The following is a 24,961-nucleotide window of genomic DNA, read 5'->3' as shown; positions in this document are numbered from 1 at the left end:
CGTGGCCGAGCGGTCTGCATCCAAAAGGCAGCAGGGGTTTTTTACTTTGTAAGTCTCACCGGGTCGCCACGTGGTAGCAGCAGTCAGGGGATAAAGACCACGGGTGGTGATTAGTCACTGGAAGTTTCTTCAGCCTGAGACCTACGAACGATGGAGTCAGGTAGCTGAGCTAATAATTGTGGGGTGTTTTTTTTATGGATGCCCTGCCTATATGGAGCGAAAGGATATTTGCAAACTGTGAGGTCATCAACAGCTCCTTTATTTACCGCTGTTCCGTTTAATGATTGTGGAGTCTGGTAAGATTCTTTGTTTCTTTAGGAATCTGGGTATGTCCTTTAATGTTTGTTACCAGAGCTTTGGGTACATGTCCCTTACATTTGCATGTGCTATAGAGACTTTCCTCTGTCATTGCAGTGTTTATATGGCACCTTTTATGTTTGTCGCTGCTACTATACTTAAGAATAAGGGTACACACAGTGAAGGGAATTTATTTACTCTGAGCATAGTGCTGTATTTTTGAAGATAAAGTGAATCTTTCAAATGCACTCTAATAGAGTTCTATGCTTATGCTTGATGATTGTCTGAGGGGAGGCCCTATGTGTATACGGTGATGGTAGGGTTAACTTTTAACTTTTTGGTATTTTGGCGCAATCTTGCAGTTCTAGGCCAGTGGCAAGTTTAGGGCCTACTATTGTTTTCTTTTCAGAGGGGTTTTGTGTTTTTTTTTTTCTCTCCTCAGGGACAAGTTTGATTCTTTAGGGGATTTTCATATTATATATATGTTTATAATTTGCACGTTTATTAATACTAATTGCTTATTAATACTAATTCTCTTGCTGTGTTGTCTTTCACTCTTTGCTCTGCCTTAAGAGCTTAGAGTGATTTTTTGCTTTATGTCATAGGATCCATTGTTTTTTTTGTCTGACAGTTTGTGGCAGTTCCATGTATTTTGCCTAAACATTCTGCAGTCAGTCAGGTAGTGGTTAAAATTGTTATACATTTGGGGAAAAAAGGAATGTAAATGATACTCCAGGTTGGGGATCTCTTAGCTATTAGGGGGTTATCTAATTTCAGAGGAGGTTTGGTGTTGTGTTTTATCTTCTCAGGAATAAGTTTGCTCCCATAGGGGATATACAGTCTATATATATGTGTGTGTGTGTATATATAGATGTGTATGTGTATATATATATAGATGTGTATGTGTATATATATATATGTATATTGAAATTTTGCATGTTTATTACTAACTCTTATGGTGTGCTGGTTTACACTCCCTGCTCTGCCTCAAGAGTTTAGAACGTTTTGTTTTTATTTCCAGGGATCCCTTTGTTTTGTCTGCCATCTAGTGGCAGCTGACTGTGATTTTGTATAACTTTCTGTTTTGTTGCCTATGTAGAATGTAGGTATATATATATATATGTATGTTATATGGTTATTTGAGGTCATACCAATATTTCTATAATTTATAATGTTTAATATAGGCATTGTATATGTGGTTGAAAAATTATTTTGTTGAAAAATAATTTTCAATGTTTTGACTTTTATTTCTAGGAAGCATTTAATTTAGGATATGGGGGATTTTCTTTTATATAGGTGGTAGTACGGGTGTGCAAATATTACACTCTTTCATAATGAAGAGAAAACTGCACTGCCGGTGGCTTCCTCCATTCTTTTATGTTGAACTTCGGGACACTAATAGGGTACTTTTATATCCTATGAGCCCAGCGGTTTGTAGATCACTTTTATAAGTGCGGACTGCAACGTTAAACTTTGGGCAGGGCCCTCTACCCATTTGATGCCTATAAATGTCTCCTTGTGTACCACCTAGATTTATAGCGCTGCGGAATCTGTTGGCGCTTTATAAATGAGATCAAAGAGGGGAGCCACTGCTGATGAATAAAGTTGTTATTGTTCAAAAGTTAAAAAGTAGGAAGCATCCCACAATGGCAGAGGGCAAAGCACCAACGTTTTCATGTTTCAGCCCTCTGGCCGTAATCATGGCATGGTGCTTTATAAATACCGAATAATAATAATAATGTGGTATTCCATATATTTATGTTGGCTGTTGCAACTTTAATGATTTTACGTTATATCTTGATGGGACAGTTTACTTAAAGGGTTTCCCACCCTTAAAGGACCAGTCGACGCTGTAGATTTGCATGATCAACAAATGCATGATAAGGAGACAATGCAATAGCACTTAGTCTGAACTTCAAATGAGTAGTAGATTTTGCTGAATAAATTCAAAGTTGTGTCTGTTTCCGCTCCCCCTGTATCATGTGACAGTCATCAGCCAATGACAAATGCATATACGTATATGCTGTGAATTCTTGCACATGCTCAGTAGGAGCTGGTGACTCAAAAAATGTGTAAATATCAAAAGACTGTGCACATTTTGTTAATGGAAGTAGATTGGAAAGTTGTTTGAAACTGCATGCTGTATCTGAATCATGAGGTGTAATTTTGACTTGAGTGTCCCTTTAATTTGATTACAATGATCCATTTTGCTTGCTGGAGTTATTACATGGTTTGCAGGCATTTTCATTACCCGGGTACTGGCGTATGTAAGATTGTATTTCACCTGTGGTGTCCCACCCATCCTTCACCTCAAGGTCAAGATATGTTAACACAGCTAGGAGAAGACAATTACACTCCCAGTGGGTTATTGAAGGGATAGGGAATACATTTTAATTTCCATGTTTTCTCCATTGGAGCTTGATCAGCCGTAATAACTGGTCCCACTCGGAATGGGTTCTGAAGATGTGATTGCCATGGGCTCGCAGATGCTCTTTTACCTCAGGATATCTACAACTGTCCAACTGAAAGAAAAGGGGCAGTCTGAAGTTGTTCCCTGCTAGGGCGGATGCTTGTCCTTGTGCAGCCCTATGTAATTTTGTACGGCTTAGGCCTCTGATGGTTCACTATTTGTACGCAAATATGGTGGGGTGCTGTTACAGTTTCAATTTTGGTCAGTTTTTTGCAAAAGATCTAGGGGAGTTGGGTTTTGATCGCAGTGAAATTGTAAGTTGCCCTCCTTTAGATTTGGGGCACCCACTGAAGCTGTGGTTGTGGGTTTAGGGGAACAGGTTATCCAAGGTGTGGTTAGGTGGAGATTTCTTTTAATCTTCTCCCGCATGAGTGTTTTAAGAATTTGAGCGTTTAATTTGTTTATGGCCGTCCCGGGCATGTCCTTGTAGCTCCGGTTCACGTGTGGGTGGTGGGCCACTCTTTAATTTATTGGTACAGGCGTGCTGCTGTGGTTGAGAGGGAGGGCCTTCAGCCAGGGTTTTTTGATAAGCAAAAATACTTTTGAATGGTTTGGAGTACGGGGCCTCAGATGTGATTGCGGATTGCTGCTGGTTGTGGGTTACGCTGATCTGTTCCTGTCTCCGGGGGTCCAGGCCGGAGGTATTGATTTAGGTTCTTGTATCAGAGAGGCTTGGTGTTTTAGATTAAGAGGTAGTTGGAGAGGTTGTGTGAGCCTTTCCAGGCTTTATCCATCGGGTGGTTAGCCATGGTTACGATATTGGTTGGTGCTAGTTCTCTCACGTCTGCAATTGGCTATGGCCATAAGTGACTGGGTTAGCCTCCCCACGGGGTGGGAGAGCAGGTTGAGTAGCTTCTTGGACACAGGTTTCTTTGGAGCTTGGGGTTTTTTAAAGAAATAACAGACTTATTTAAGTTCAGGTGAATTTATATACGGCCTGGTCAACAAGTAAATGGAGATTACTGAATTAAGTTTGGCAGCTAGCATCTTCTTAGTTAACAGAGTTTATATGGTTACAGAGTTAGGTATTTGGTGTTTTAAACTTGTTATTTAAAAAACAGGCTGTGGCCAGTAATTTTACCAAACATCAGGTGTCTGTGTATTCTTTAAGTGAATGCTTTTGGGACATTAAAGTTCATGGGGACGTTAATCGATGATTCATGGGGTCAAGACAGCCCCAGGACACGAAGGAACTTAGGGGGAGGGGAGCCTGTGACCCCTGGGAGGAGTTAGGCCCATATTTGGGGAGTAGAATGGGTATCAGGGAAAGGCTATGTAAGGCAAGTGTGTGGGCGGCTATTTTCGAAAAATTACTTCTTAGACAGCAAACAAGTTTCCCTCCTTCCATCCCTCCCGTTATTTGCAGTTTTATGTTTTGTCAGTCTTTGGCGGGTGCTAGTTCCCTCGCGTCTGCAATTGGACTATGGCCTTAAGTGAATGGGTTAGCCTCCCCACGGGGTGGGAGAGCAGGTTAAGTAGCTTCTCGTACACGGGGTTCCTTGGAGCTTGGGGTTTTTAAAGAAATAACGGACTTATTTAAGTCCAGGTGAATTTATATACGGCCTGGTCAACAAGTAAATGGAGATTAGTGAATTAAGTTTGGGAGCTAGCATCTTCTTAGTTGACTGAGTTTACATGGTTAAAAAGTTAAGTTTTTAAACTTGTTATTTACTAAACAGGCTGTGGCCAGTATTTTACCAAACATAAGGTGTCTGTGTATTCTTTAAGTGTTGAATGCTTTAGAAAAATGAAAGTTCATGGGGACGTTAATCGACGATTCATGGGGTCTAGTAAAAAGGATCATGGGGGCATTTGTGCGGAGACTTGGTGTGATGGTGCACTGCTCAGACTTAGCTGAGGTTGGAGTGGGTGAGTTCTATCTGCCCAATGGGGTGCATTTGAATGACTTTGGTCTGCAGCTGTTTATCTTTAATTTTAAGGAGGCACTGTGTGCGGTTGGAGGGTTGGCGGGACTGGGCTGAGGTGTCAGGCCAGTCGGTGGCGGGGGTGCTAGCCCTTAAATTACAGGAAAACTATGGCCAATGATTAAGTGTGGTGGTATTTTGCATTCCCATGGGGGAATTCAAGATGGGGGTTTCTAAGGGTACGGGGTTCCTTAGAAACTTATATGGATGATCGCTGACGGGCCCAACCACTTGCACGGTTGGGTCCAGTAAAAGGAGTTACGGTCATAGTTAAAAGATATGGAAATCAGGAAGGACTAGCACCGCTGTTGGTTGATGTGTAAAATGTTTACAGCTATTTGCACTTTTATTTATCGAGTTATTAAAGTTTTTACAAAGTTTTATTGAATAAAGGGCTGCGGCCAATTTGTACCAAAGCTAAGTCTGTTGTCTGTTATTTATGAGGGTGGTTGTGGAAGGATGGTATGGGGGTGTTTTGTTGGTTTAAGGGGCCGGTGCTTGACGACATAAAAGGTCAAGTGGCTCCTGGAAGCTGCAAAGCATAGATGGAGGGAGCTTTGACCTGGGGAGGAAGAGGCCCCTGTATGGGGTAGGAGGTGTTAGAGGAGGAGCTGGAGGCAAAGTGTTAAAGATGTGGGCTGAGCAGGAAAACCAGCAGATTGTTATTGTAGGAGTAGAGAAAACATCTCCCTCCCACCTGCCCCTGATATTTGTGTGAGAGGCGTGTTTTATTTATCATTTTAGGTTTCTGTCGCAGTTGGAAGGCGGGGGTGCTAGCCCTTAAATTACAGGAAAACTATGGCCAATGATTAAGTGTGGTGGTATTTTGCATTCCCATGGGGGAATTCAAGATGGGGATTTCTAAGGGCACGGGGTTCCTTAGAAACTTATATGGATGATCGCTGACGGGCCCAACCACTTGCACGGTTGGGTCCAGTAAAAGGAGTTACGGTCATAGTTAAAAGATATGGAAATCAGGAAGGACTAGCACCGCTGTTGGTTGATGTGTAAAATGTTTACAGTTATTTGCACTTTTATTTATCGAGTTATTAAAGTTTTTACAAAGTTTTATTGAATAAAGGGCTGCGGCCAATTTGTTCCAAAGCTAAGTCTGTTGTCTGTTATTTATGAGGGTGGTTGTTGGAAGGATGGTATGGGGGTGTTTTGTTGGTTTAAGGGGCCGGAGCTTGACGACATAAAAGGTCATGTAAACACCCCAAGGAAAAATACACTACTTGCCCAGGTATTATCATCAAATATCAAACTTCTTCATAAAGATTTTCAGCAGATTATTAAACATGTATCCATGGGAAGAAAAATATGAAAAAACAAAAGCTGCGTTAACATAGTTGCCGTAAATAAATAATTGTCCAACAGATGTAAAATGTTAATGTTTCCTGTTTAAAGGGACAGTCTACACCTTAGTCATCTTTAAGTTTCAAACTGCTGAATAGCATTGACCAGACTAGTGAACCTTTTGGGATTGGACGCCATAAGCAGTCTAGATCGTTATATCATCAGTAGGTGGAGCTTGGCAGCCATTTCAAGGTGACCAGAGACAATATTCACTTCAAAAAAATAACTTTTTTACCGTTCCTTCTGCATGATATAGATGATATTTATCTAAGCTAAGTTAATACTTTAAGATGACTAAGGTGTAGACTGACCCTTTAATGTTTAAAGTTCCTCTACACTACAGTTTATATTGACCTGATTTTCTTGTTTTGTGCTTCCTCAGGGAAAATAACGTGAAACTACGCCAGAAACCAAATCTGTACAGTGTCTATGGTAAACATCATTTGCACGTGTAAAATAAAACTTGTGCATTTAAAGCCCACAGCCATGAATGTCTTTTCAACCGAAAAGGTCCTGAAAATGCATGGTGTTTGAATACTGGTACATGGCCCTCACAGGATATGTGCGTATGCTACTTAAAACAGTAATAGTTTTTACTATAAGCATTTTTGCTAATGAAAGTATTCTTCTATTTCAAATTTCAGTGTTGACCTTCCTATTCTTTTAAGGTTAAAGTTAAAGGGACACTGTACCCAAATTTTTTCTTTCGTGATTCAGATAGAGCATGACATTTTGAGCCACTTTCTAATTTACTCCTATTATCAATTTTTCTTCATTCTCTTGGTATCTTTATTTGAAATGCAAGAAAGTAAGTTTAAATGCCGGCCCATTTTTGGTGATCAACCTGGGTTGTTCTTGCTGATTGGTGGATAAACTCATCCACCAATAAAAAAGTGCTGTCCAGAGTTCTGAATAAAAAAAAAAGCTTAGATGTCTTCTTTTTAAAATAAAGATAGCAAGAGAACGAAGAAAAATTGATAATAGGAATAAATTAGAAAGTGGCTTAAAATTGCATGCTCTATCTGAATCATGAAAGAAAAAAATTTGGGTTCAGTGTCCCTTTAAGAGATTTTGAATTAACCCCTGTGTTCATGTATACATATATATGTACTAAAATAGCCATTACAATTGGCTGGTTATTGCTACCGCAAGCTCCCTGTAGCAATTAGCAAAATTTCTGGTTAATTTTCTAAGTGTGCCCCAATTGCCCCCCAAATTAAGGCCTCGCTTCCATTGAGTCGTTAAAAATGGAGCCGTAAGCTACTGAAGCGGCCGACAGCTAAAAGTAATTTACGGCTCCATTTTAGTACCAGGTTTCCATTGAAATATTTTGCGGATAGCGTGCAGTCGCTCTTTTCGTGTAGCTGTAAGTTAACGTTGTGTTAACGCTTCCATCTGATGTCGGATTTCTTGAAAATCAATTAGTTGCTAAGGTAACCCAACCTTACACTATAGAATTTACGTTTAATGTCCGTGCTCCTTACCGGTGATCACCTCTCAAGAAAAATAAAAAAACATTTATCCATATTTTTAATAATCAAATACTATTTTCTAATATAATTATATTTAACACTTCATAAATATAAGTAATATTTATTGCTGCCCTAGGCATAGGTCTAGTTTGCATTCTGTAGATATGTTCTTGCATATATTATTATATTTAAATATATACTGATATTTCTATTAGAATATAAGTTCAACTATTTCTATACATGAGACAACAATAAATATTACTTATAACAATTTATTTCTACATTAAAACACTTGCATTATTTGCAAGTTTTATAATTTCAATAGAAAATAGGTCTCAAAAAGCACAATTTTCCTCTTTTACACCTAGTTGAGCTGGGGGTAATATTTCTCAATGTATCGACAGCCTCCGACAATGTATTAACGGTTAGCGCTTTCATTGGAAACCTGGTATAATTTATCGATTAACGGCTTCTATTACTTTCTATGGGACGCGAAGATCTTTTCGGCAGCCGAAGTCTGGCTGCCGATATTGAGGTATAACGCGCCATTGGAAACAGTCGATAAACGATATTGCTTCCGACAGCATATTTATCGGTTTGCGAGTGCACGCAAACTGAATTACGACTCAATGGAAGCGAGGCCTAAGTGTGTAGTGCATTTTGTAAAATAAAAAATACTGGCATCTTTATTAATTTTTTTTTTTTTTTTAAACTGCATGAATCAGTTTTTCGGGGGTTACATTTGTCGGCTGTGGGGTGTTAGAAAAAAAAAGGGCACTTAAAAGTACCTTTACTTTGCGGTCTATGGGGAACTGTGTGTTCTTTGTAAATATATATATATTATGCTTATATACATATATATATATATTTATGTGTTAATATGTGTATGTACACATATTATGTATATAAGCATAATATATATTTCAATCTGCTGCCTGTCACTGCGTGACTTACCCCCTTCGCTGTGCTAGTTCTCATGCTGTGTCTACAAAACCAGATACAGCCGCACCACTGTTCTTCAGTAAGGTTTTTATTCCATATAAAGGAGCATGTACAAAAATAGACTACGTTTCGGGGTTTGCACCTTTAATCATGTCCTATACATTGTATATTAACATACTTATATACCTAAATGTATAACTCCTCTTTCATCCACACCTGAGTGTTCACAAATTATGCAATAATGCCATCTAGTGGCCAAATCAATAATTACATATTAATAACAGTCACCTTAATCACGAGTTTTGCGTTGCGGTTTTAACGCTGAAAAAAATGGCAGTTTCAGCGTAAAAGCAGTAATGCACTATTGGGAGTCATGTCGGTATAGCTATACCGCAAGCATTTTAGCCTGTAACGCAACGTCAATCCCACAGTAAAAAAAAAATGACGTTTTTGCATGGGATTTCTATAGCGCCGATATTACAAGTTGTGCGGTGAGGCTAAAATGCTTGCATTACAGCCTATAGCAACACGATCCATACCGCCATCTGAAAGCAGTAGGTATGGATTTTGTGTAGCAAAAATGTTTCACAAAACTCATAACTAAAGTGTTACAAAGTACACTAACCCATAAACTACCTATTAACCCCTAAACCGCCGCCCTCCCGCATTGTAAACACTATATTAAACCTATTAACCCCTAATCTGCCGCCCACCCACATCGTGAGTATTAAATAAACCTATTAACCGCTAATCTGCTGCCCAATCACATCGCCAACACTATTTAAATATATTATCCCCTAAACCTCTGGCCTCCCACATCTCCGCCACTAAAACACCTATTAAACCCTAAACCACTGGCCCCCCACATCGCAAAACACAAAATTAACCCCTAAAGCTAAGTCTAACCCTAACACTAACACCCCCTAAGTTAAATATAATTTTAATCTAACGAAATAAATTAACTCTTATTAAATAAATTATTCCTATTTAAAGCTAAATACTTACCTGTAAAATAAACCCTAATATAGCTACAATATAAATTATAATTATATTATAGCTATTTTAGGATTTATATTTATTTTACAGGTAACTTTGTATTTATTTTAACCAGGTACAATAGCTATTAAATAGTTAAGAACTATTTAATAGCTAAAATAGTTAAAATAATTACAAAATTACCTGTAAAATAAATCCTAACCTAAGTTACAATTAAACCTAACACTATACGATCAATAAATTAATTAAATAAAATACCTACAATAATCTACAATTAAACCTAACACTACACTATCAATAAATTAATTAAATACAATATCTACAAATAAATACAATGAAATAAACTAACTAAAGTACAAAAAATAAAAAAGAACTAAGTTACAAAAAATAAAAAAATATTTACAAACATTAGAAAAATATTACAACAATTTTAAACTAATTACACCTACTCTAAGCCCCCTAATAAAATAACAAAGACCCCCAAAATAAAAAAATGCCCTATTCTAAATTAAAAAAGTTCAAAGCTCTTTTACCTTACCAGCCCTGAACAGGGCCCTTTGCGGGGCATGCCCCAAAGAATTCAGCTCTTTTGCCTGTAAAAAAAACACATACAATACCCCCCCCAACATTACAGCCCACCACCCACATACCCCTAATCTAACCCAAACCCCCCTTAAATAAACCTAACACTAAGCCCCTGAAGATCTTCCTACCTTATCTTCACCTCGCCGGGTATCACACCGATCCGTCCTGGCTCCGATGTCTTGATCCAAGCCCAAGCGGGGGGCTGAAGATGTCCATGATCCGGCTGAAGTCTTCATCCAAGCGGGAGCTGAAGAGGTCCATGATCCGGCTGAAGTCTTCTATCAAGCGGCATCTTCAATCTTCTTTCTTCCGGATCCATGTTCATCCCGCCGACGCGGAACATCCATCTTCACCGACGACTTCCCGACGAATGACGGTTCCTTTAAGGGACGTCATCCAAGATGGCGTCCCTCGAATTCCGATTGGCTGATAGGATTCTATCAGCCAATCAGAATTAAGGTAGGGAAATTCTGATTGGCTGATGGAATCAGCCAATCAGAATCAAGTTCAATCCGATTGGCTGATCCGATCAGCCAATCAGATTGAGCTCGCATTCTATTGGCTGTTCCGATCAGCCAATAGAATGCGAGCTCAATCTGATTGGCTGATCGGATCAGCCAATCGGATTGAACTTGATTCTGACCTCGGTTTAGGGGTAAATAGGTAGTTTATGGGTGTTAGTGTACTTTAGAGCACAGTAGTTAAGAGCTTTATAAACCGGCGTTAGCCCAGAAAGCTCTTAACTACTGACTTTTTTCTGCGGCTGGAGTTTTGTCGTTAGATTTCTAACGCTCACTTCAGACATGACTCTAAATACCGGCGTTAGAAAGATCCATTGAAAAGATAGGATACGCAATTAACGTAAGGGGATCTGCGGTATGGAAAAGTCGCGGCTGAAAAGTGAGCGTTAGACCCTTTAATGACTGGCTCCAAATACCAGAGGGCGGTAAAAACCAGCATTAGGAGCCTCTAACGCTGGTTTTGACGGCTACCGCCCAACTCTAAATCTAGGTCTAAGATTGCAAAAAAATAAACTAAATTATCAAAAATAAAAACAATTACACCTAATTTAATAGTCCTATAAAAATAAAAAGCCCCCCCCCCAAAATAAAAACACCCCCTAGCCTACAATAAAATACCAATTGCACTTAAAAGGGCATTTTGTAGGGCATTGCCCTAAAGAAATCAGCTCTTTTACCTGTAAGAAAATACAAAGTCCCCCCAACAGTAAAAACCACCACCCAACCAACCCCCCAAAATAAAAAAACCTAACTCTAAAAAAACCCTAAGCTACCCATTGCCCCTAAAGGGGCATCTGTATGGGCATAGCCCTTAAAAGGGAATTTAGCTCTTTTTCAAAGTACAAAGCCCTAATCTAAAAAAAAAAAAAAACACCCAAACCCCCCCCCCCCCAAAAAAACCTAACACTAACCCCCGAAGATCTACTGATGGGTTCTGAAGTCCGGAAATCCATCTCCATCCAAGCGGCAAGGTCTTCATCCAGGCGGCGAAGTCTTCATCCATCCCGAGGGCGTCTTCTATCTTCATCCCTTGTCGATCGTCCTCTTCATACGGTCGCCGTTGTACACTGAAGTTGAATGCAAGGTAGCCGTTTTCAAAATGGCAGCTATTTTTAAGCAATAGAAAAATAAAAAAGGTAGTCATTTTAGTACCCTGTAATGGCTTCTTCCTTAGCCATGTTTCTACAGTAAACAAAGAGTTGTACACTTAGACATAAGGAGGGGGCAGCATTTTGTGTATTTCCTATGGGTTGAGGGCAGACATCAAGTCCCAAGGAATGTTTTGTCTCTAAAGAGAAGGACTGGCAAATGTAAATCTGACTTTGGCCAGTAAAAGCTCCCTGGGGTGTCTGACTCAGCACGACAGAATGGAACATTGCTATTGGCTCCAGAGGTTACAGGCAAAGCAGCAAGTTACTTTTAACTAGCTCTTTGAAAGCTTATTTGGGACTTTTGAATGGAGTTAGAGAAGAGGAAACCAGACCGTGGATTAGCTATGAAAAAGTACCTGGATTTAGCCCCTCCTCATATACATGAAGCTGATCCATGCCCCCAGGTAACATATAGACAAAGAAAGACAATACGTTTAGCTTGTGTGTTTTAAAAACTCTTCCTGGCTAGTTAAATGCAAACTCACTTGGTGAAACTGTATACAGTTTTATTTCTTTGATATACATGTTTGGGTTTTATTTTTAATCTGAAAAGTTTGAGTAACCAAATGCAGTTATTTATTTATGTTCATAGAGTGGGTTTTTTTTTTTACTACATATTATTTTTGCAGTGGGTTGTGCAATGACATTTCATCAAAGGGCTGAACTACCCCACCAACCAAGTTCACCCCACCCAGGGGCTGTGCATACATAAGAGTAGATAGAACATATTTATGTGTGAGAATAAGGGTAGTGAATAAGGGTGGAAAAAAATGTGTAATGTCTGAAAAAGCACCTGACTTTGTAAGGTTGCAAGATTCTTGCCTGGCCATTTCCCATACTGTTAGAAGAATAGCGGGCATGGCTGCATTGTATGCTGTTGGAGCCCTACACTATGATTCTGTGGTCAGCACTACTTTGGAGGAGGTGAGTGCTAGGATTGACACTGCAGAAACTCATTCAGTCTTTAAAACCTGCTTTCAGAATAGTGCTATGTATGCCTTCAGTATGGGATATGACTCTGTAGTTATCTTGGTACTAAAACCACCATAGGCATTGTCAAACGACCTTTGAGATAGGAACTCTGCATTCTGGGTCCGGCTTTTTTATTTTTGTTCCTGATCTTCATGTTATAACCTCTTTCTGCCTATTGGACTTTGCCTTTGTCTTACTCTTTACTGTTGCTTATCCTTGGCTTTTGTGTCCTGGATTATTCTATTGCCATTCTATGAATTGACAAAATTTAATATTGTATTTTCATAGACTTTCATAGTATCTTCACTGTACTGTTTGTGTTTTAGTTCTAATATCGTGACCGCACTGTACCAAATAGTTCTATATTTGTAGAACCAGGTCAGTACTGTGCATTAATACATTTATATTACAATCTTTCTATACCATACATGTCATTAAAATAGAATACAAGTTAAAGCAAAACATGGCGTTAGCGTTACAGTAAATAAAAAAGATAAAAATTAACTTCAACTGTCAAATAATTAAAGGGACAGTCAACACCAGAATTTTTGTTTTAAAAGATAGATAATCCCTTAATAAACCCATTCCTCAGTTTTGCATAACCAACACAGTTATATTAATACACATTTTACCTCTGTGATGACCTTGTATCTGAGCCTCTGCAGACTGCCCCTTATTTCAGTTCTTTTGACAGACTTGCATTTTAGCTAATCAGTGCTCACTTCTCGGTAAATTCACATGCATGAGCTCAATGTTATCTATATGAAACGCCCTCTAGTGGTGAAAAACTGTCAAATGCAGAGGCAGCCTTCAAGGTCTAAGAAATTAGCATATGAACCTCCTAGGTTTAGCTTTCAACTAAGAATACAAAGAGAACAATTGGAAAGTTGTTTAAAATTACATGCCCCATTTGAATCATGAAAGTTTTTTTGGGACTTAACTGTCCCTTTAAATCATGCTTTTTTTTTGCTGAGAATGGTCTTGTGCAGCCCTGCGCTCCAGTGTGGATACTTTTTCACCTATTTGTTTAATAATAAATTTGATTCTAAATATGTTTAAAATTTTGAAATCATTAAAGCCAACATTATAATCTGGCTTTTTTAATAGTTGATCATTTTTGGAATATAGAGGAGACCATTGAATGCATAGTTGTCCTTTGCGTCCTTTGAGTACCCAAAATGATGACCATAGTTTACTAATCGACCACTTTGCCCTTTAAGCTAGATAGCAGAATTATAGCGCAGCCACACTATAATGCTACTATGAAAATGATATTGCGCTAAGCATAATGGAGCCTTGAAAAGGATAGCGTGGACACACACTAATGTGTGGCTGCGCTTTTTCATAGCTGCATTATGTTTAGTTTAACACCTGCACTATACTTTTGATGGCAGCAATACTTTAGTGCAGGCACGCTTTCCTATTTCCTTTATAGATCTTTTGACAGCCACATTATTGAAAGGAAATAATTAGTATACGTTTGCTTGCGTTTGACATTCTAAGTGAGGATTCATAAGCATGTCGTACTTCTAAATATTGCATAAACATTTTTTGTCTCAACAAAGCATCATATCAATGACTTGTTCTTGTTTTTTAGCGAGTTGAATTTGGGTTAGTTATATTAGTTTTGCATCATTTGCTAACATCTCCTGCGCAAAATGGAAACCATCAGAAAAATAAACTTAAAGAACCAGTGAATACAGTAGATTTGCATAATCAACAAATGTATGATAAAAAGACAATGCAGTTGCACTTAGGCTACCATGATCGAAAGTGTTTCGAGGCGGCGAAATATTCAAAGGGATCCAACGCTATGTCGAGAGAGCTTGTCTGAATATTCCCAGCTCCTGACATAGCGGTATTACCGAGAGGCGTTTACTATACATGCCATTGGTCGGCGATGCTGGCTTAAGCAACACCCACCATTGCAGACTATATTGGCGATGTATAGTAAAGGATCCCTAGAATAAAACTCCCGTCTGTCTAACCGCTAATCCTAATACTCCTAAATCAAAGTACCCCACAAACGCAAACACTACACTAAGAAACATCTAAACAGCCACATACCCACCGCGAGTATCTATCTATTAACACCTAAACTGCCACATACCCACAGCAAAAATCTATCTATTAACCCCTATGCCACCACATACCCACCACAAGTATCTATTAACCCATATCCCGCTACATACCCATGCAAGTTGCTACCTATTATGCTCTAAACCACCACATACCCACTGCAAGTATCTATCTATTAACCCATATCCCGCCACATACCCACCGCAAGTTGTTAACTATTAACCTCTAAACCTCCACATACCCACCGCAATCAACTATTAACTCCAATTTCACTAACTATAAGCCTCTATGCCGCCATATACTTATCGCAATCAACTAACTATTAACCCCTATGCCACCACATTCCCACCACCAATCAAGTAACTATTAACCCCTATGCCGCCGCATACTCACCTCAATCAACTAAATATTAACCCCTTTAACGCCATATACACATCGCAATCAACTAACTATTAACCACTATGTCCCTAACTATAAACCCCTATGCCACCATAAACCACAAACACAAACTAACCATACACCAAAACCCTGCTCTAAACTAAACCCCCTAAGTTAGAAATATTAAAAAAAATAAAAATAAAACAAGTAAAAATAAAAAAAGCCTAAACCACCAAAAACCAAACAAAATCTACAAGTTACAAAAAATAGAAAAAGCTAAGTTACAAAAAAAAGAAAATAAATTACTGTATCCAAAATAAAAAAATCATTATACCACTAAACTACAACTACAACTATAATAGCATTACCCTAAAGTGATCAGCTCTTTTGCAAAAAATAGTTACAAAACCGAGGTTTTACCGATCCTTTGTTGGCCCCCGGCATTTTCGCGCATCTCTTTGACACATTATTTAAACATTGATGATAACTTTAGCAACATAGCTTCATAGTTATAATGGAGAGGTTTCGGATTCTAGTTTAGTTTATTATAATGATTTATTTTTTGACAGTAGGTGTGACGGACCACCTGGTACACCAAATGAGTACCTCCGTCAGAACACTTCCCTTGTCCTGGACATCCTTTTATCCAGAGCAATAGCTCCTGGTATCTCATTTTGACCGCAGTCTAAAGTTATAGAGGTGAACAGAACTGAGGCAACACTCCGTGGTCTGAACAAAAAATGAACACTTTATTTAAAAGCAGTACACAGATTTATACACCCTGGCATTCCAGAGTCACAGAGCTTCAGGTTACAGAGGGAATTGGATAAACAGTAAAGAAAACATATGAACAATTCATCAAATCTCTAACAATTGTCTATTCACAGGTAAAACAGATTAACATATCAAGTTAAATAACTGGGGAAGAAAGTTTACTCAGACAATCTGATTTTGGGCAGTCTAGTTAACATAATCACACAGGAGCACAATCAGTTTACCCAGACAGACTTCTGAGACACAATCAGATCTGAAACGTAAATAAAATACATCTTATTACAAAATATAAAAACAGCTCTTATTAACTAAGTCCTTTATGCCCACTTGGTTTATAGAGTCACAATTGCTCCCACAAGGGGCACTCACACCCTGTACCCATCCTGTATTTATGGATATGGGGTGACGTGGAGATAAGACAGAGTTATGAAAGTACATGGGGTGTCCAGCATATAAACTCCCATATCACTATGGTATGCTATAGAGAAAGTTAAGCTACCCAATAGAGGGGGAAATTTGGAAAAATTATTAGCCAAACGGATGGCCTACTGGATATTTAGGTGATTGCATCTAACTAGGCTATGACTACGGTAGTTTGCCGAAACGCAAAAGCCCTTTTTTTGCTACACTCCTCTATGCTATGCTATGTATGGGTGCATGCTGTCCTATACTTTTTAATGGTTTTTGTAATAAAGTTTAATTTTTTACTGACAGAGCGGTGGTAAACTTGTCCTTTTTTACCCTCTGATTGACGTGGACATAAGACAGAGTTATGAAAGTACATGGGGTGTCCGGCATATAAACTTCCATATTTCCATGCAGTCTCTGGGTATCCCTAAGCCCATGTACCCCCTGTCCAAAGAACGTTCCATAACAGGACCCCAGATCTTGGTGACTCATGTCACAGTAGGCAATTAGCTGGGGCGTTCCAGTGGAGTGTTGTTTACACATGATATCAGTGTAGGCGGTATTAGGGACTTAGCTGGGAATTCTGGGGGGGGTGAAGGTTAGGTGTGGCGTAGGTGTAGGCAGTCAGGGTGAGATAGCTGTGTGGTGCAGGGGTAGTGTAGGTTAGCTGTGATGTAGGAGGTCAGTGAGAGGTAGCGAGGCGGAGCAGGCGGAGTGAAGGTTAGCTGTGATGTAGGTGTAGGTGGGAGGTAGGGAGGCGGAGCAGGGGGGAGTGTAGGTTAGCTGGGATGTAGGTGTAGGTGGGAGGTAATGAGGCAGAGCAGGGGAAGTGTAGGTTAGATGTGACATAGATATAGGCATTCAGGGGGAGTTAGCAAGGTGTACTAGTGGGAGTAGCCTTCACTTTGCTTTGGACACATTGACACAAGATCGATATGTTCAAAGCAGCAAAGTACAGGTTTGCGAGAAGGGTAGCAACCATATTTGTCTCGCCAGCTATCACCTATCGAGACTACATTGTCTGAGCTAGTTAGTGTAGGTGTCAACATGGCAATATTTAAAGTGTGCCTAATTTTAATTTCAGTGAGTGCACTGTTTGCGTTGTGTAGGCACACTCAGAATAGGGCCCCCCTCCACAGTAAAATGCAAAAGAGTGGTGATGTGTGCGGTGATGTCATAAACCCATTGACTTCTATGAGAAAGACATTGCAGCTCACCAGCATCACTCGGATGTTCCCCTTTTTTTAGAATATTCCGTCAGGCATAATGGAATTTTGGATCTGGTCTCCAGCTACATTCTACTGGTGAGCAGTTAAAGGGACAGTAAACACTCTTAGACTTATATAAATTGTTTAGTTATACATACTCGTTTCGCAATATACTTATTATATATATTATTTATTTTGCCTTCTTTTCATGTAATTTAGATCTGAAATTGTGGCTTTTCTAATTCTCAGAACTGAAAGACACACTGAAGACCTTTTAAGGCTAAGCCTCCTACATACCTTTCCCTAAATGGCTTTAACAAATATGGATTGTGTTTACATTGTTGGTGATAATTATTCTTTTGTATTTAACTGCATTTTCCATTGATCTAATGTTCTCACTTTGTGCTTCATATGGGCTAGATTACTTAGATAATTGCTTAGGTTACAATATAATAACATTTTGCTCAAATAACTACTGTTGTCTTTTTCATACTGCTTCCATGCAATCTCCTGTCAAAAGTAGGTGGATTTCCAAACCCACCGTTAGGCTTATTTGCATTAGCCAATTACGGTGGGCAACCTGAGTTCTCTCTTCACCCGTAGTTCTGGGTAGCTGGCAAGAACCCACGCATGCGCAATTAATGCTGATAGTCTAATAATAGGATGAGGAGCTCCAATCTATACGTTACTGTTATAGTGGTTACGTGATTGCAGTTTGTTCAGAGTTAAAGCCGTATATTACAACTGCACATGCGTTAGGTGTGTGCTAATATATGCTAAAATATGCTAACAGTAGGTAATCGATAGGCGTTTTGTACAGCTAGTCGGACAGCCCTTATTTGTGGGCTGGCATTTGAAACATCACATTGAGGAAAAATATTGCTATAGCTAAGTCACTTTAGTGCAATGGCCTACAAAAAGCCCTTTTAATGGCTGTTGCTATAGTTTAGTGTTAGCGTCGGCTTTTTATTTTGGGGTGTTTTTTTTAAGTGGGGCTTTAGTTTTTTTTTTATTTTTGGTGATTGTTTGTTTTTTACTGTAAAGGTAGGTTTTTTTAATTTTCTGTAATGGCAGCTTTTTTCTGTAGGTTATTTTATTTTTCAGGTAAGGTTAGGTTGTTTTTTTTCCAGGTAAGGTTAGGTGTTTTTTTGTGGTAACCCCTAGGTTAGGGGGGGTTAGATGGTTAGGGTGTTTGGATGTCAGTGGGTATTTTGCAATGGGGTTGTGGCAGCTCAGGGGTTAATAGTTTAATGGGTATTTTGCGATTTGGAGGTTTAGGGGTTAATATTGTAGAGGTGTAGTTTGCGATTTGTGTTGTGGGGAGTTAGGTGTTAATAGAGTAGAGGGGTAGTTTTCAATGTGGGGTGTGGTGGTTTAAGGGTTAATAGAGTAGAGGGGTAGTTTGCAATGTGGTGGTGTGGTAGTTTAGAGGTTAATAGATTAGTTTGGTGCAACTTTTTCCTCTGGCCAAACTCTTTTTTATCTAAATTTAATCCTAAAGTTGAGTAATTTAACTTTAGGCCACCAATCAGCAAGCACTATCCAGGGTGCTGAGCTAAAAATAGGCCGGCTCCTTAGCTTAGATGCCTGTTTTTTTAAATAAATATAGCAAGAGAACAAAGAAAAAATGATAATAGCAGTAAATTAGAAAGTTGATTAAAATTGCATGCTCTATCTGAATCATGAAAGAAAAAAATGGGTTTAGTGTCCCCTTTAAGGTATAAATATGGAGGTTATGGCTTGCATTTATTTTTGTAGTATGTTATCGATATATATTTAAAATATTTGTATCACAAGAAACATAAGTGTTATTCTGTGTGTTTCCTCTAGACTTGTGCGGCACTGAATAATTTGTTTTGGACAATTCATTCGGAACAAATATTCAAAAAATTTAGTTTTTTTCAGAATATTTGTTTGCTGCACTATTTGTTATTTATTTAGTTTAAAACTAAATACATTCTGAATATTCGGTAACATTTACATTTGTTTTGTTAGTGCAATCGTTCAGATATTTGTTTTGTGATCATCTTTGAAAATTCAGCTGTAATGTGGATATTTGTCCACTAGATGTCAGTCATTGTATGATAAAAAAAGGAAAGACAGTATTGTCGTACCTTTAGCAGCTGTGAATGCAATACAAATAACTGCAGTATTTTAATGCACTTTTTGTTCTGTTGTAACTAACGTGATAAATAGGACAGTCAAGTCCCAAAAAAACTTTCATGTTTCAAATAGGGCATGCAATTTTAAACAACTTTCCAATTTACTTTTATCACCAATTTTGCTTTGTTCTTTTGATATTCTTAGTTGAAAGCTAGACCTAGGAAGGCTCATATGATAATTTCTAAGCCCTTGAAGGCCGCCTCTAATCACATGCTTTTGTATTTGCTTTTCACAGCAGGGGAGAGCTAGTTCAGGTAAACCCTATGGATAACATTGTGAGCACGCCCGTGGATTGTGGCAGACACTGCACTAATAGGCTAAAATGAAAGTCAAAAGATAATAAATAAAATGTCATGTGATCAGGGGTTTGTCAGAAGATGCTTAGATACAAGGTAATCACAGAGGTAAAAAGTATATTATTATAACTTTTTTGGTTATGCAAAACTGGGGAATGGGTAATAAAGGGATTATCTATCTTTTAAAACAACAAACATTCTGGTGTTGACTGTCCCTTTAAGGAGCGAACCAGCCCAAAACATTTCTGTTTTATGAGTATATGTTCCTAAATAAAGAGTCTTTTTGGATGTTAAGGTAAGGGATGTTGTCATTTTTCTGTGAGCAATCAAAGGCACAGCACAAATTCAGATCAATGTAGCCTTAAACTGCATAAAGAATACTCTCTGGACATGTTCACATAGTTGCCGATAATTGTAATTTGCAAATCATAAAAATCATAGTTCTGCATAATGTTTTACCAGTGAGCGAAACATTTGGAAGGTACTAAACGTAATCCATTACATTTAACGTTAAAAGGCACAGTCTAGTCAATATTAAACGTACATGATTCACATAGTCCATGCAGTTTTAAACAACTTTCCAACTTGCTTTTTTAATTCAATTTGCTTTCTTCTCTAGTTATTCTTTGTTTAACGCTAAACCTTGGTAGGCTCATATGCTAATTTATAATCCCTTAAAGACCGCCTCTTATCTCATGGCATTTTGACAGTTTTTCACAGTTATGCACTGCTATTTCATCTGTGCCACATAGATAAACATTGTGCTCACTCCAGTGGAGTTATTTATGAGTCAGCACTGATTGGCTAAAATGCCAGTCTGTCAAAAGAACTGAGATAAGGGGGCAGTCTGCAGAGGCTAAGATACAAGGTAATCACAGAGGTAAAATATGTATTAATATAACTGTGTTAGTTATGCAAAACTGGGGAATGGGTAATAAAGGGATTATCTATCTTTTAAACAATAAACATTTTCAAGTAGACTGTCCATTTAAATGAATTTGTACTTTTTGAAAAGAAAAGGCACTTTTGTTAGTGTATATACTAAACAACATTTTGCTCATTCAGCCTTTAAATGTAATTGGCTCTTTGAGGTTGGGAACATGGGTTTGAGAGATTTTCTGAATTGTGGCAGTTTGGAGAGCTTTGTCGGTTATTATTCTCCTTTTCCAGAAGTGGTATGTTTGTATACACAAAAATGCACAAACACAGGCACTTGTACGCATGCACACACAGGGGCACGCATGTGCACAGACAAGGGCACACACACACAGGCACATACACACACATTGTACTATTGATGGAGAGCAAAGGGAACACTATTAACACTCATTATACAAGTGGTGAATTAAGTAGTAATGCAAAATACTGCTGAAAAATTTAGGGCCTTTAGAGACCTCAAGTATACCGCTACCACATGATAGTTTGCATAATGAAACACCTGAAAATTATATGGAAATAAAGTATTTTATTATAATTACATCTTAAAGGGACATTAAACCCAATCACAGGAGGCATCTATGTGCAGCCACCAATCAGAAGCTACTGGGCCTTTTCAGGAAAGAATGCTTTTCAGGAAAGAATATCAAGAGAATGAAGAAAATTAGATAATAGAAGTAAATTAGAAAGTTGTTTAAAATGGTATTTTCTATCTGAATCATGAAAAAAAAAATTGGGTTTAATGTCCCTTTAAGCAAAGGTTTATTAATGAAAAAACATTGTTAAAATGGATTTAAAGGAATATGGTATATGACGAGTCTGACCTCAGAGTTAACACACACTTTATCAGACAAAAATACATTTACCAAAACCTCACTTACTATTCTATTATATAAACATCTAACCCACAATGCATCTTCACAGGTATTACTACTTCCTCTAAAACATCAAACATAAACACATGAGGAAATCTATCATATGCTTTCTCAAAGTCAATGTTAGCAAGTGCAACAGAATGCTTATACCATATAACATATCACAGACAAATCAGACACTCTGTCTACCAGGCACCACACACACTTGTTCCTCACCCACAATTTACCAACTACGTTCTTAATTCTGTCAGCCACTACCTTCGCAATCACTGAATAATCGCTCCCAATTCGTTTAACCCCTTAACGACCAACGGCGTACAAGGTACGTCTTACAAAAAACGGTCGTTAACGACCAACGACGTACCCTGTACGTCATCATGGGTTTGAAGCGGTGGAAGCGATCCTGATCGCTTCCATCTGCTTTCAAGGTATTGCCGTGATGCCTCGATATTAAGGGATCACTGCAATACCTTTTTCACACACCAATGCAGAGAGAGTCACTCTGTGGCCCTCTCTGCATCGGCCAGCGATGGTGCCGATCATTGGTGGGAGCCATTGCAGGGAGGCGGGTGGGCGACCCATCGCTGGTGAACTTCCTGCCAGCAGTGTGTAATCACTTGCGGGTACGCGCGGGAGTGCGTGAGCACTCGCGTCTGCAATCTGCCCATATGAGCACCTGTGAAGTGGTGCGAGAGGATGGTGGGAGAGGGAGGGGGAAGATAATGTTGGGAAAGGGATCTGGGAGGGGGTAGGGTATTGAGGGGGACAGCTACACTACAGAAAAAGTGGGAATAACTTTTAAAAAAAGCCCAATTTTATTGCAAAGTGGGTACACTGAGACACCTTTGTTACAAGAAACTAATACACCCTAAAAATAAAGTTTAGTGTTCCTGTAACCATTCTTAAAGTTTAATGAAGACTAACATGTTTTGTTCATGCTTCAGATAAAACATACATTTTTAAACAACTTTCAAATTTGTTTCTATGATCAATTTTGCTTTATTCTCTTCATAACTTTTTTTGAAGGCGGAGCAATTCACTACTGAGAGCTAGCTGAAGACAATGGTAAGTCAATGCCAAGAGATGTGTGCAGCCACCAATCAGCAGCTAGCTCCCAGCTCCTATGGCTACCTAGGTATGCTTTTCAACAAAGGTAAGCAAACGAACTAAGAAAATTAGATAGATAGAATCTAGATAGATTTACTTAGATTCTATTCTAGATAGATAGAATCTAAGTAAATTGGAATTGTAAAGTTGTTTAAAACCGCATGCTCTATCTAAATCAGGAAGGAAAACATTTGGGTTTCATGTCGCTTTAAACTAATAAAGAAGCCTATAACTCCTCCTCCACATTATCTGATTGTTTTGGATAACTCTGATTAAAGCTTCACAAACAGCTGTTCATTGTTTTATATAAGAATTTGTATATAAATTTTCTTATTGCCTTATTAGATCATATAATACCTTCCAATAACATCTTCATTTGTTTTACAACTCCAGTTTTCCATAACCTTTATCTACATAGTAACTGTTGCCATTTATAGATTATATATAGGTTACTGAGATTTGAACATGTACAGCAATTCATGCTGCCTTTATCATCACAACCGAGAACTAATGTATCACATGAAGATAAAGAAAATTTGGAACTTTTGAAATTGATAGACTGGCCAAGACCTCCATCAGTTATAACCAACTTCAATGTTTCCACCAGCCCTAAAACTTGCCAGTATTACACTCTGAACTCACAAACTGAATACAAAGTGGGGGATACCCTGAAGGTTATAATATTATCTCACGATCACGATGGCCGTCCCAAGACTTATGGAGGAGACTTTTTCCGGGCAAAAGTGCATTCTCCTAATCTTAAGGCTGGAATAACTGGACAAGTGTTGGACTATGGTAATGGAACTTATCTTGCTACATTTCTACTCTTGTGGCCAGGAGAGGTACAAGTCGACATCCGATTGTTTCACTCAAGTGAGGCTGTGGCTGTTCTAAAGGACAAAAGAGATAGATTTCCAGAAAAGGTGACTGTAGTACAGATTTTATAGACAATATTATAAGTAGATGGTAGTATATCACCAAACAAAATGCAATTTAACAATATATGCGTATTTTAATTATTCTAGTGTAAAATAAAATTCTATGTGTTCTTAAGTTACTTTATTCTTAAACTCATCTCTTTCTTTTACTACCCCCCAGCAAAAGGGATAAATATAAAGTCCTATGTGTGGTCATGTGTTACCTCTAGATGAGGATACAGCAAGTTTGCAAATGAGAAGCATTGATAAATGCGTATGCTCAAATCACTGTCTGTATACTCATCTAAAGCAGAGTGGGAGTGTACCAGAAGTGCAACTTTGACTATTTGTTAAACCCTTTTAAAGGAATTAAAAACTTAGTAGATAGATGAAATGTGTTTAACAGAAATGCTCTAATGGAAAAGAGCAACTGTAATGAAGTAGAGAATTTTAGTTTTACACTTTGGCCTCTAGTTATCAAGCTCCGTAAGGAGCTTGATTGCCCCTGTTTCTGGCGAGTCTTTAGACTCGCCAGAAACAACAGTTATGAAGCAGCGGTCACAAAGATCGGGTTGTTTGACACCCCCTGCTGGCGGCCTATTGGTCGCGAGTCTGCAAGGGGTGGCGTTGCACCTTATTCAGCGAGGTCTGTCGGACCTGATCCGCACTGTCAGATCAGGTCCGACAGACCTTGATAACTAGAGGCCTTTGTCTCTTTCATATGACATTAGGTACATCCTAATATTAAATTGATGAATTTTCATCAGCTAAGCATATTATTATTATTATCAGGTATTTGTAGAGCGCCAACAGATTCCGCAGCGCTGATATTAAAATAATAAGTATACTTCTAACTAATACTTTTAGCCATGTCCTTATAGAGACATGAATCCTCCTTTAAACAGGAGGAAAATGACCTTTATTTAATTATAACTGGGTAATACAACAATGCTTTTAGGCATCTCGCCCTTAATCATGCCTGATGACATGATTAAGCACGTAATACCTGAAATATTGGTGCATGAACCCGTCATAATTTAATAAAGGTCTTTTTATTGGAACCAAGTGCTATCTGGTGCTGCTGTGCAGTCCATCAGTGCCAAATCAAATAGTGCAGTAGTAACTACAATTTT

The 24,961-nt window shown here is 38.5% G+C and overlaps 1 protein-coding gene across 1 annotated transcript in view; it reads left to right on the top strand.

The window, feature by feature from the left end:
• Positions 1-12,573: 12,573 nt before the first annotated feature.
• LOC128664665 (NXPE family member 3-like) overlaps positions 12,574-24,961 on the top strand; it is a 50,747-nt gene continuing 38,359 nt past the window's right edge. Inside the window, exons 1-3 of the mRNA XM_053719475.1 lie at positions 12,574-12,639; positions 16,633-16,824; positions 23,349-23,834. Coding sequence (XP_053575450.1) covers positions 12,574-12,639; positions 16,633-16,824; positions 23,349-23,834 — 744 coding nt within the window. The remainder of the gene's footprint in view (positions 12,640-16,632; positions 16,825-23,348; positions 23,835-24,961) is intronic.

This window comes from Bombina bombina, chromosome 6, assembly GCF_027579735.1.
Source record: "Bombina bombina isolate aBomBom1 chromosome 6, aBomBom1.pri, whole genome shotgun sequence".
NCBI classification, from domain to species: domain Eukaryota; kingdom Metazoa; phylum Chordata; class Amphibia; order Anura; family Bombinatoridae; genus Bombina; species Bombina bombina.
The sequence above is the reverse complement of the archived record's forward strand: the minus strand, read 5'-3'. Positions and strand labels throughout refer to the sequence as shown.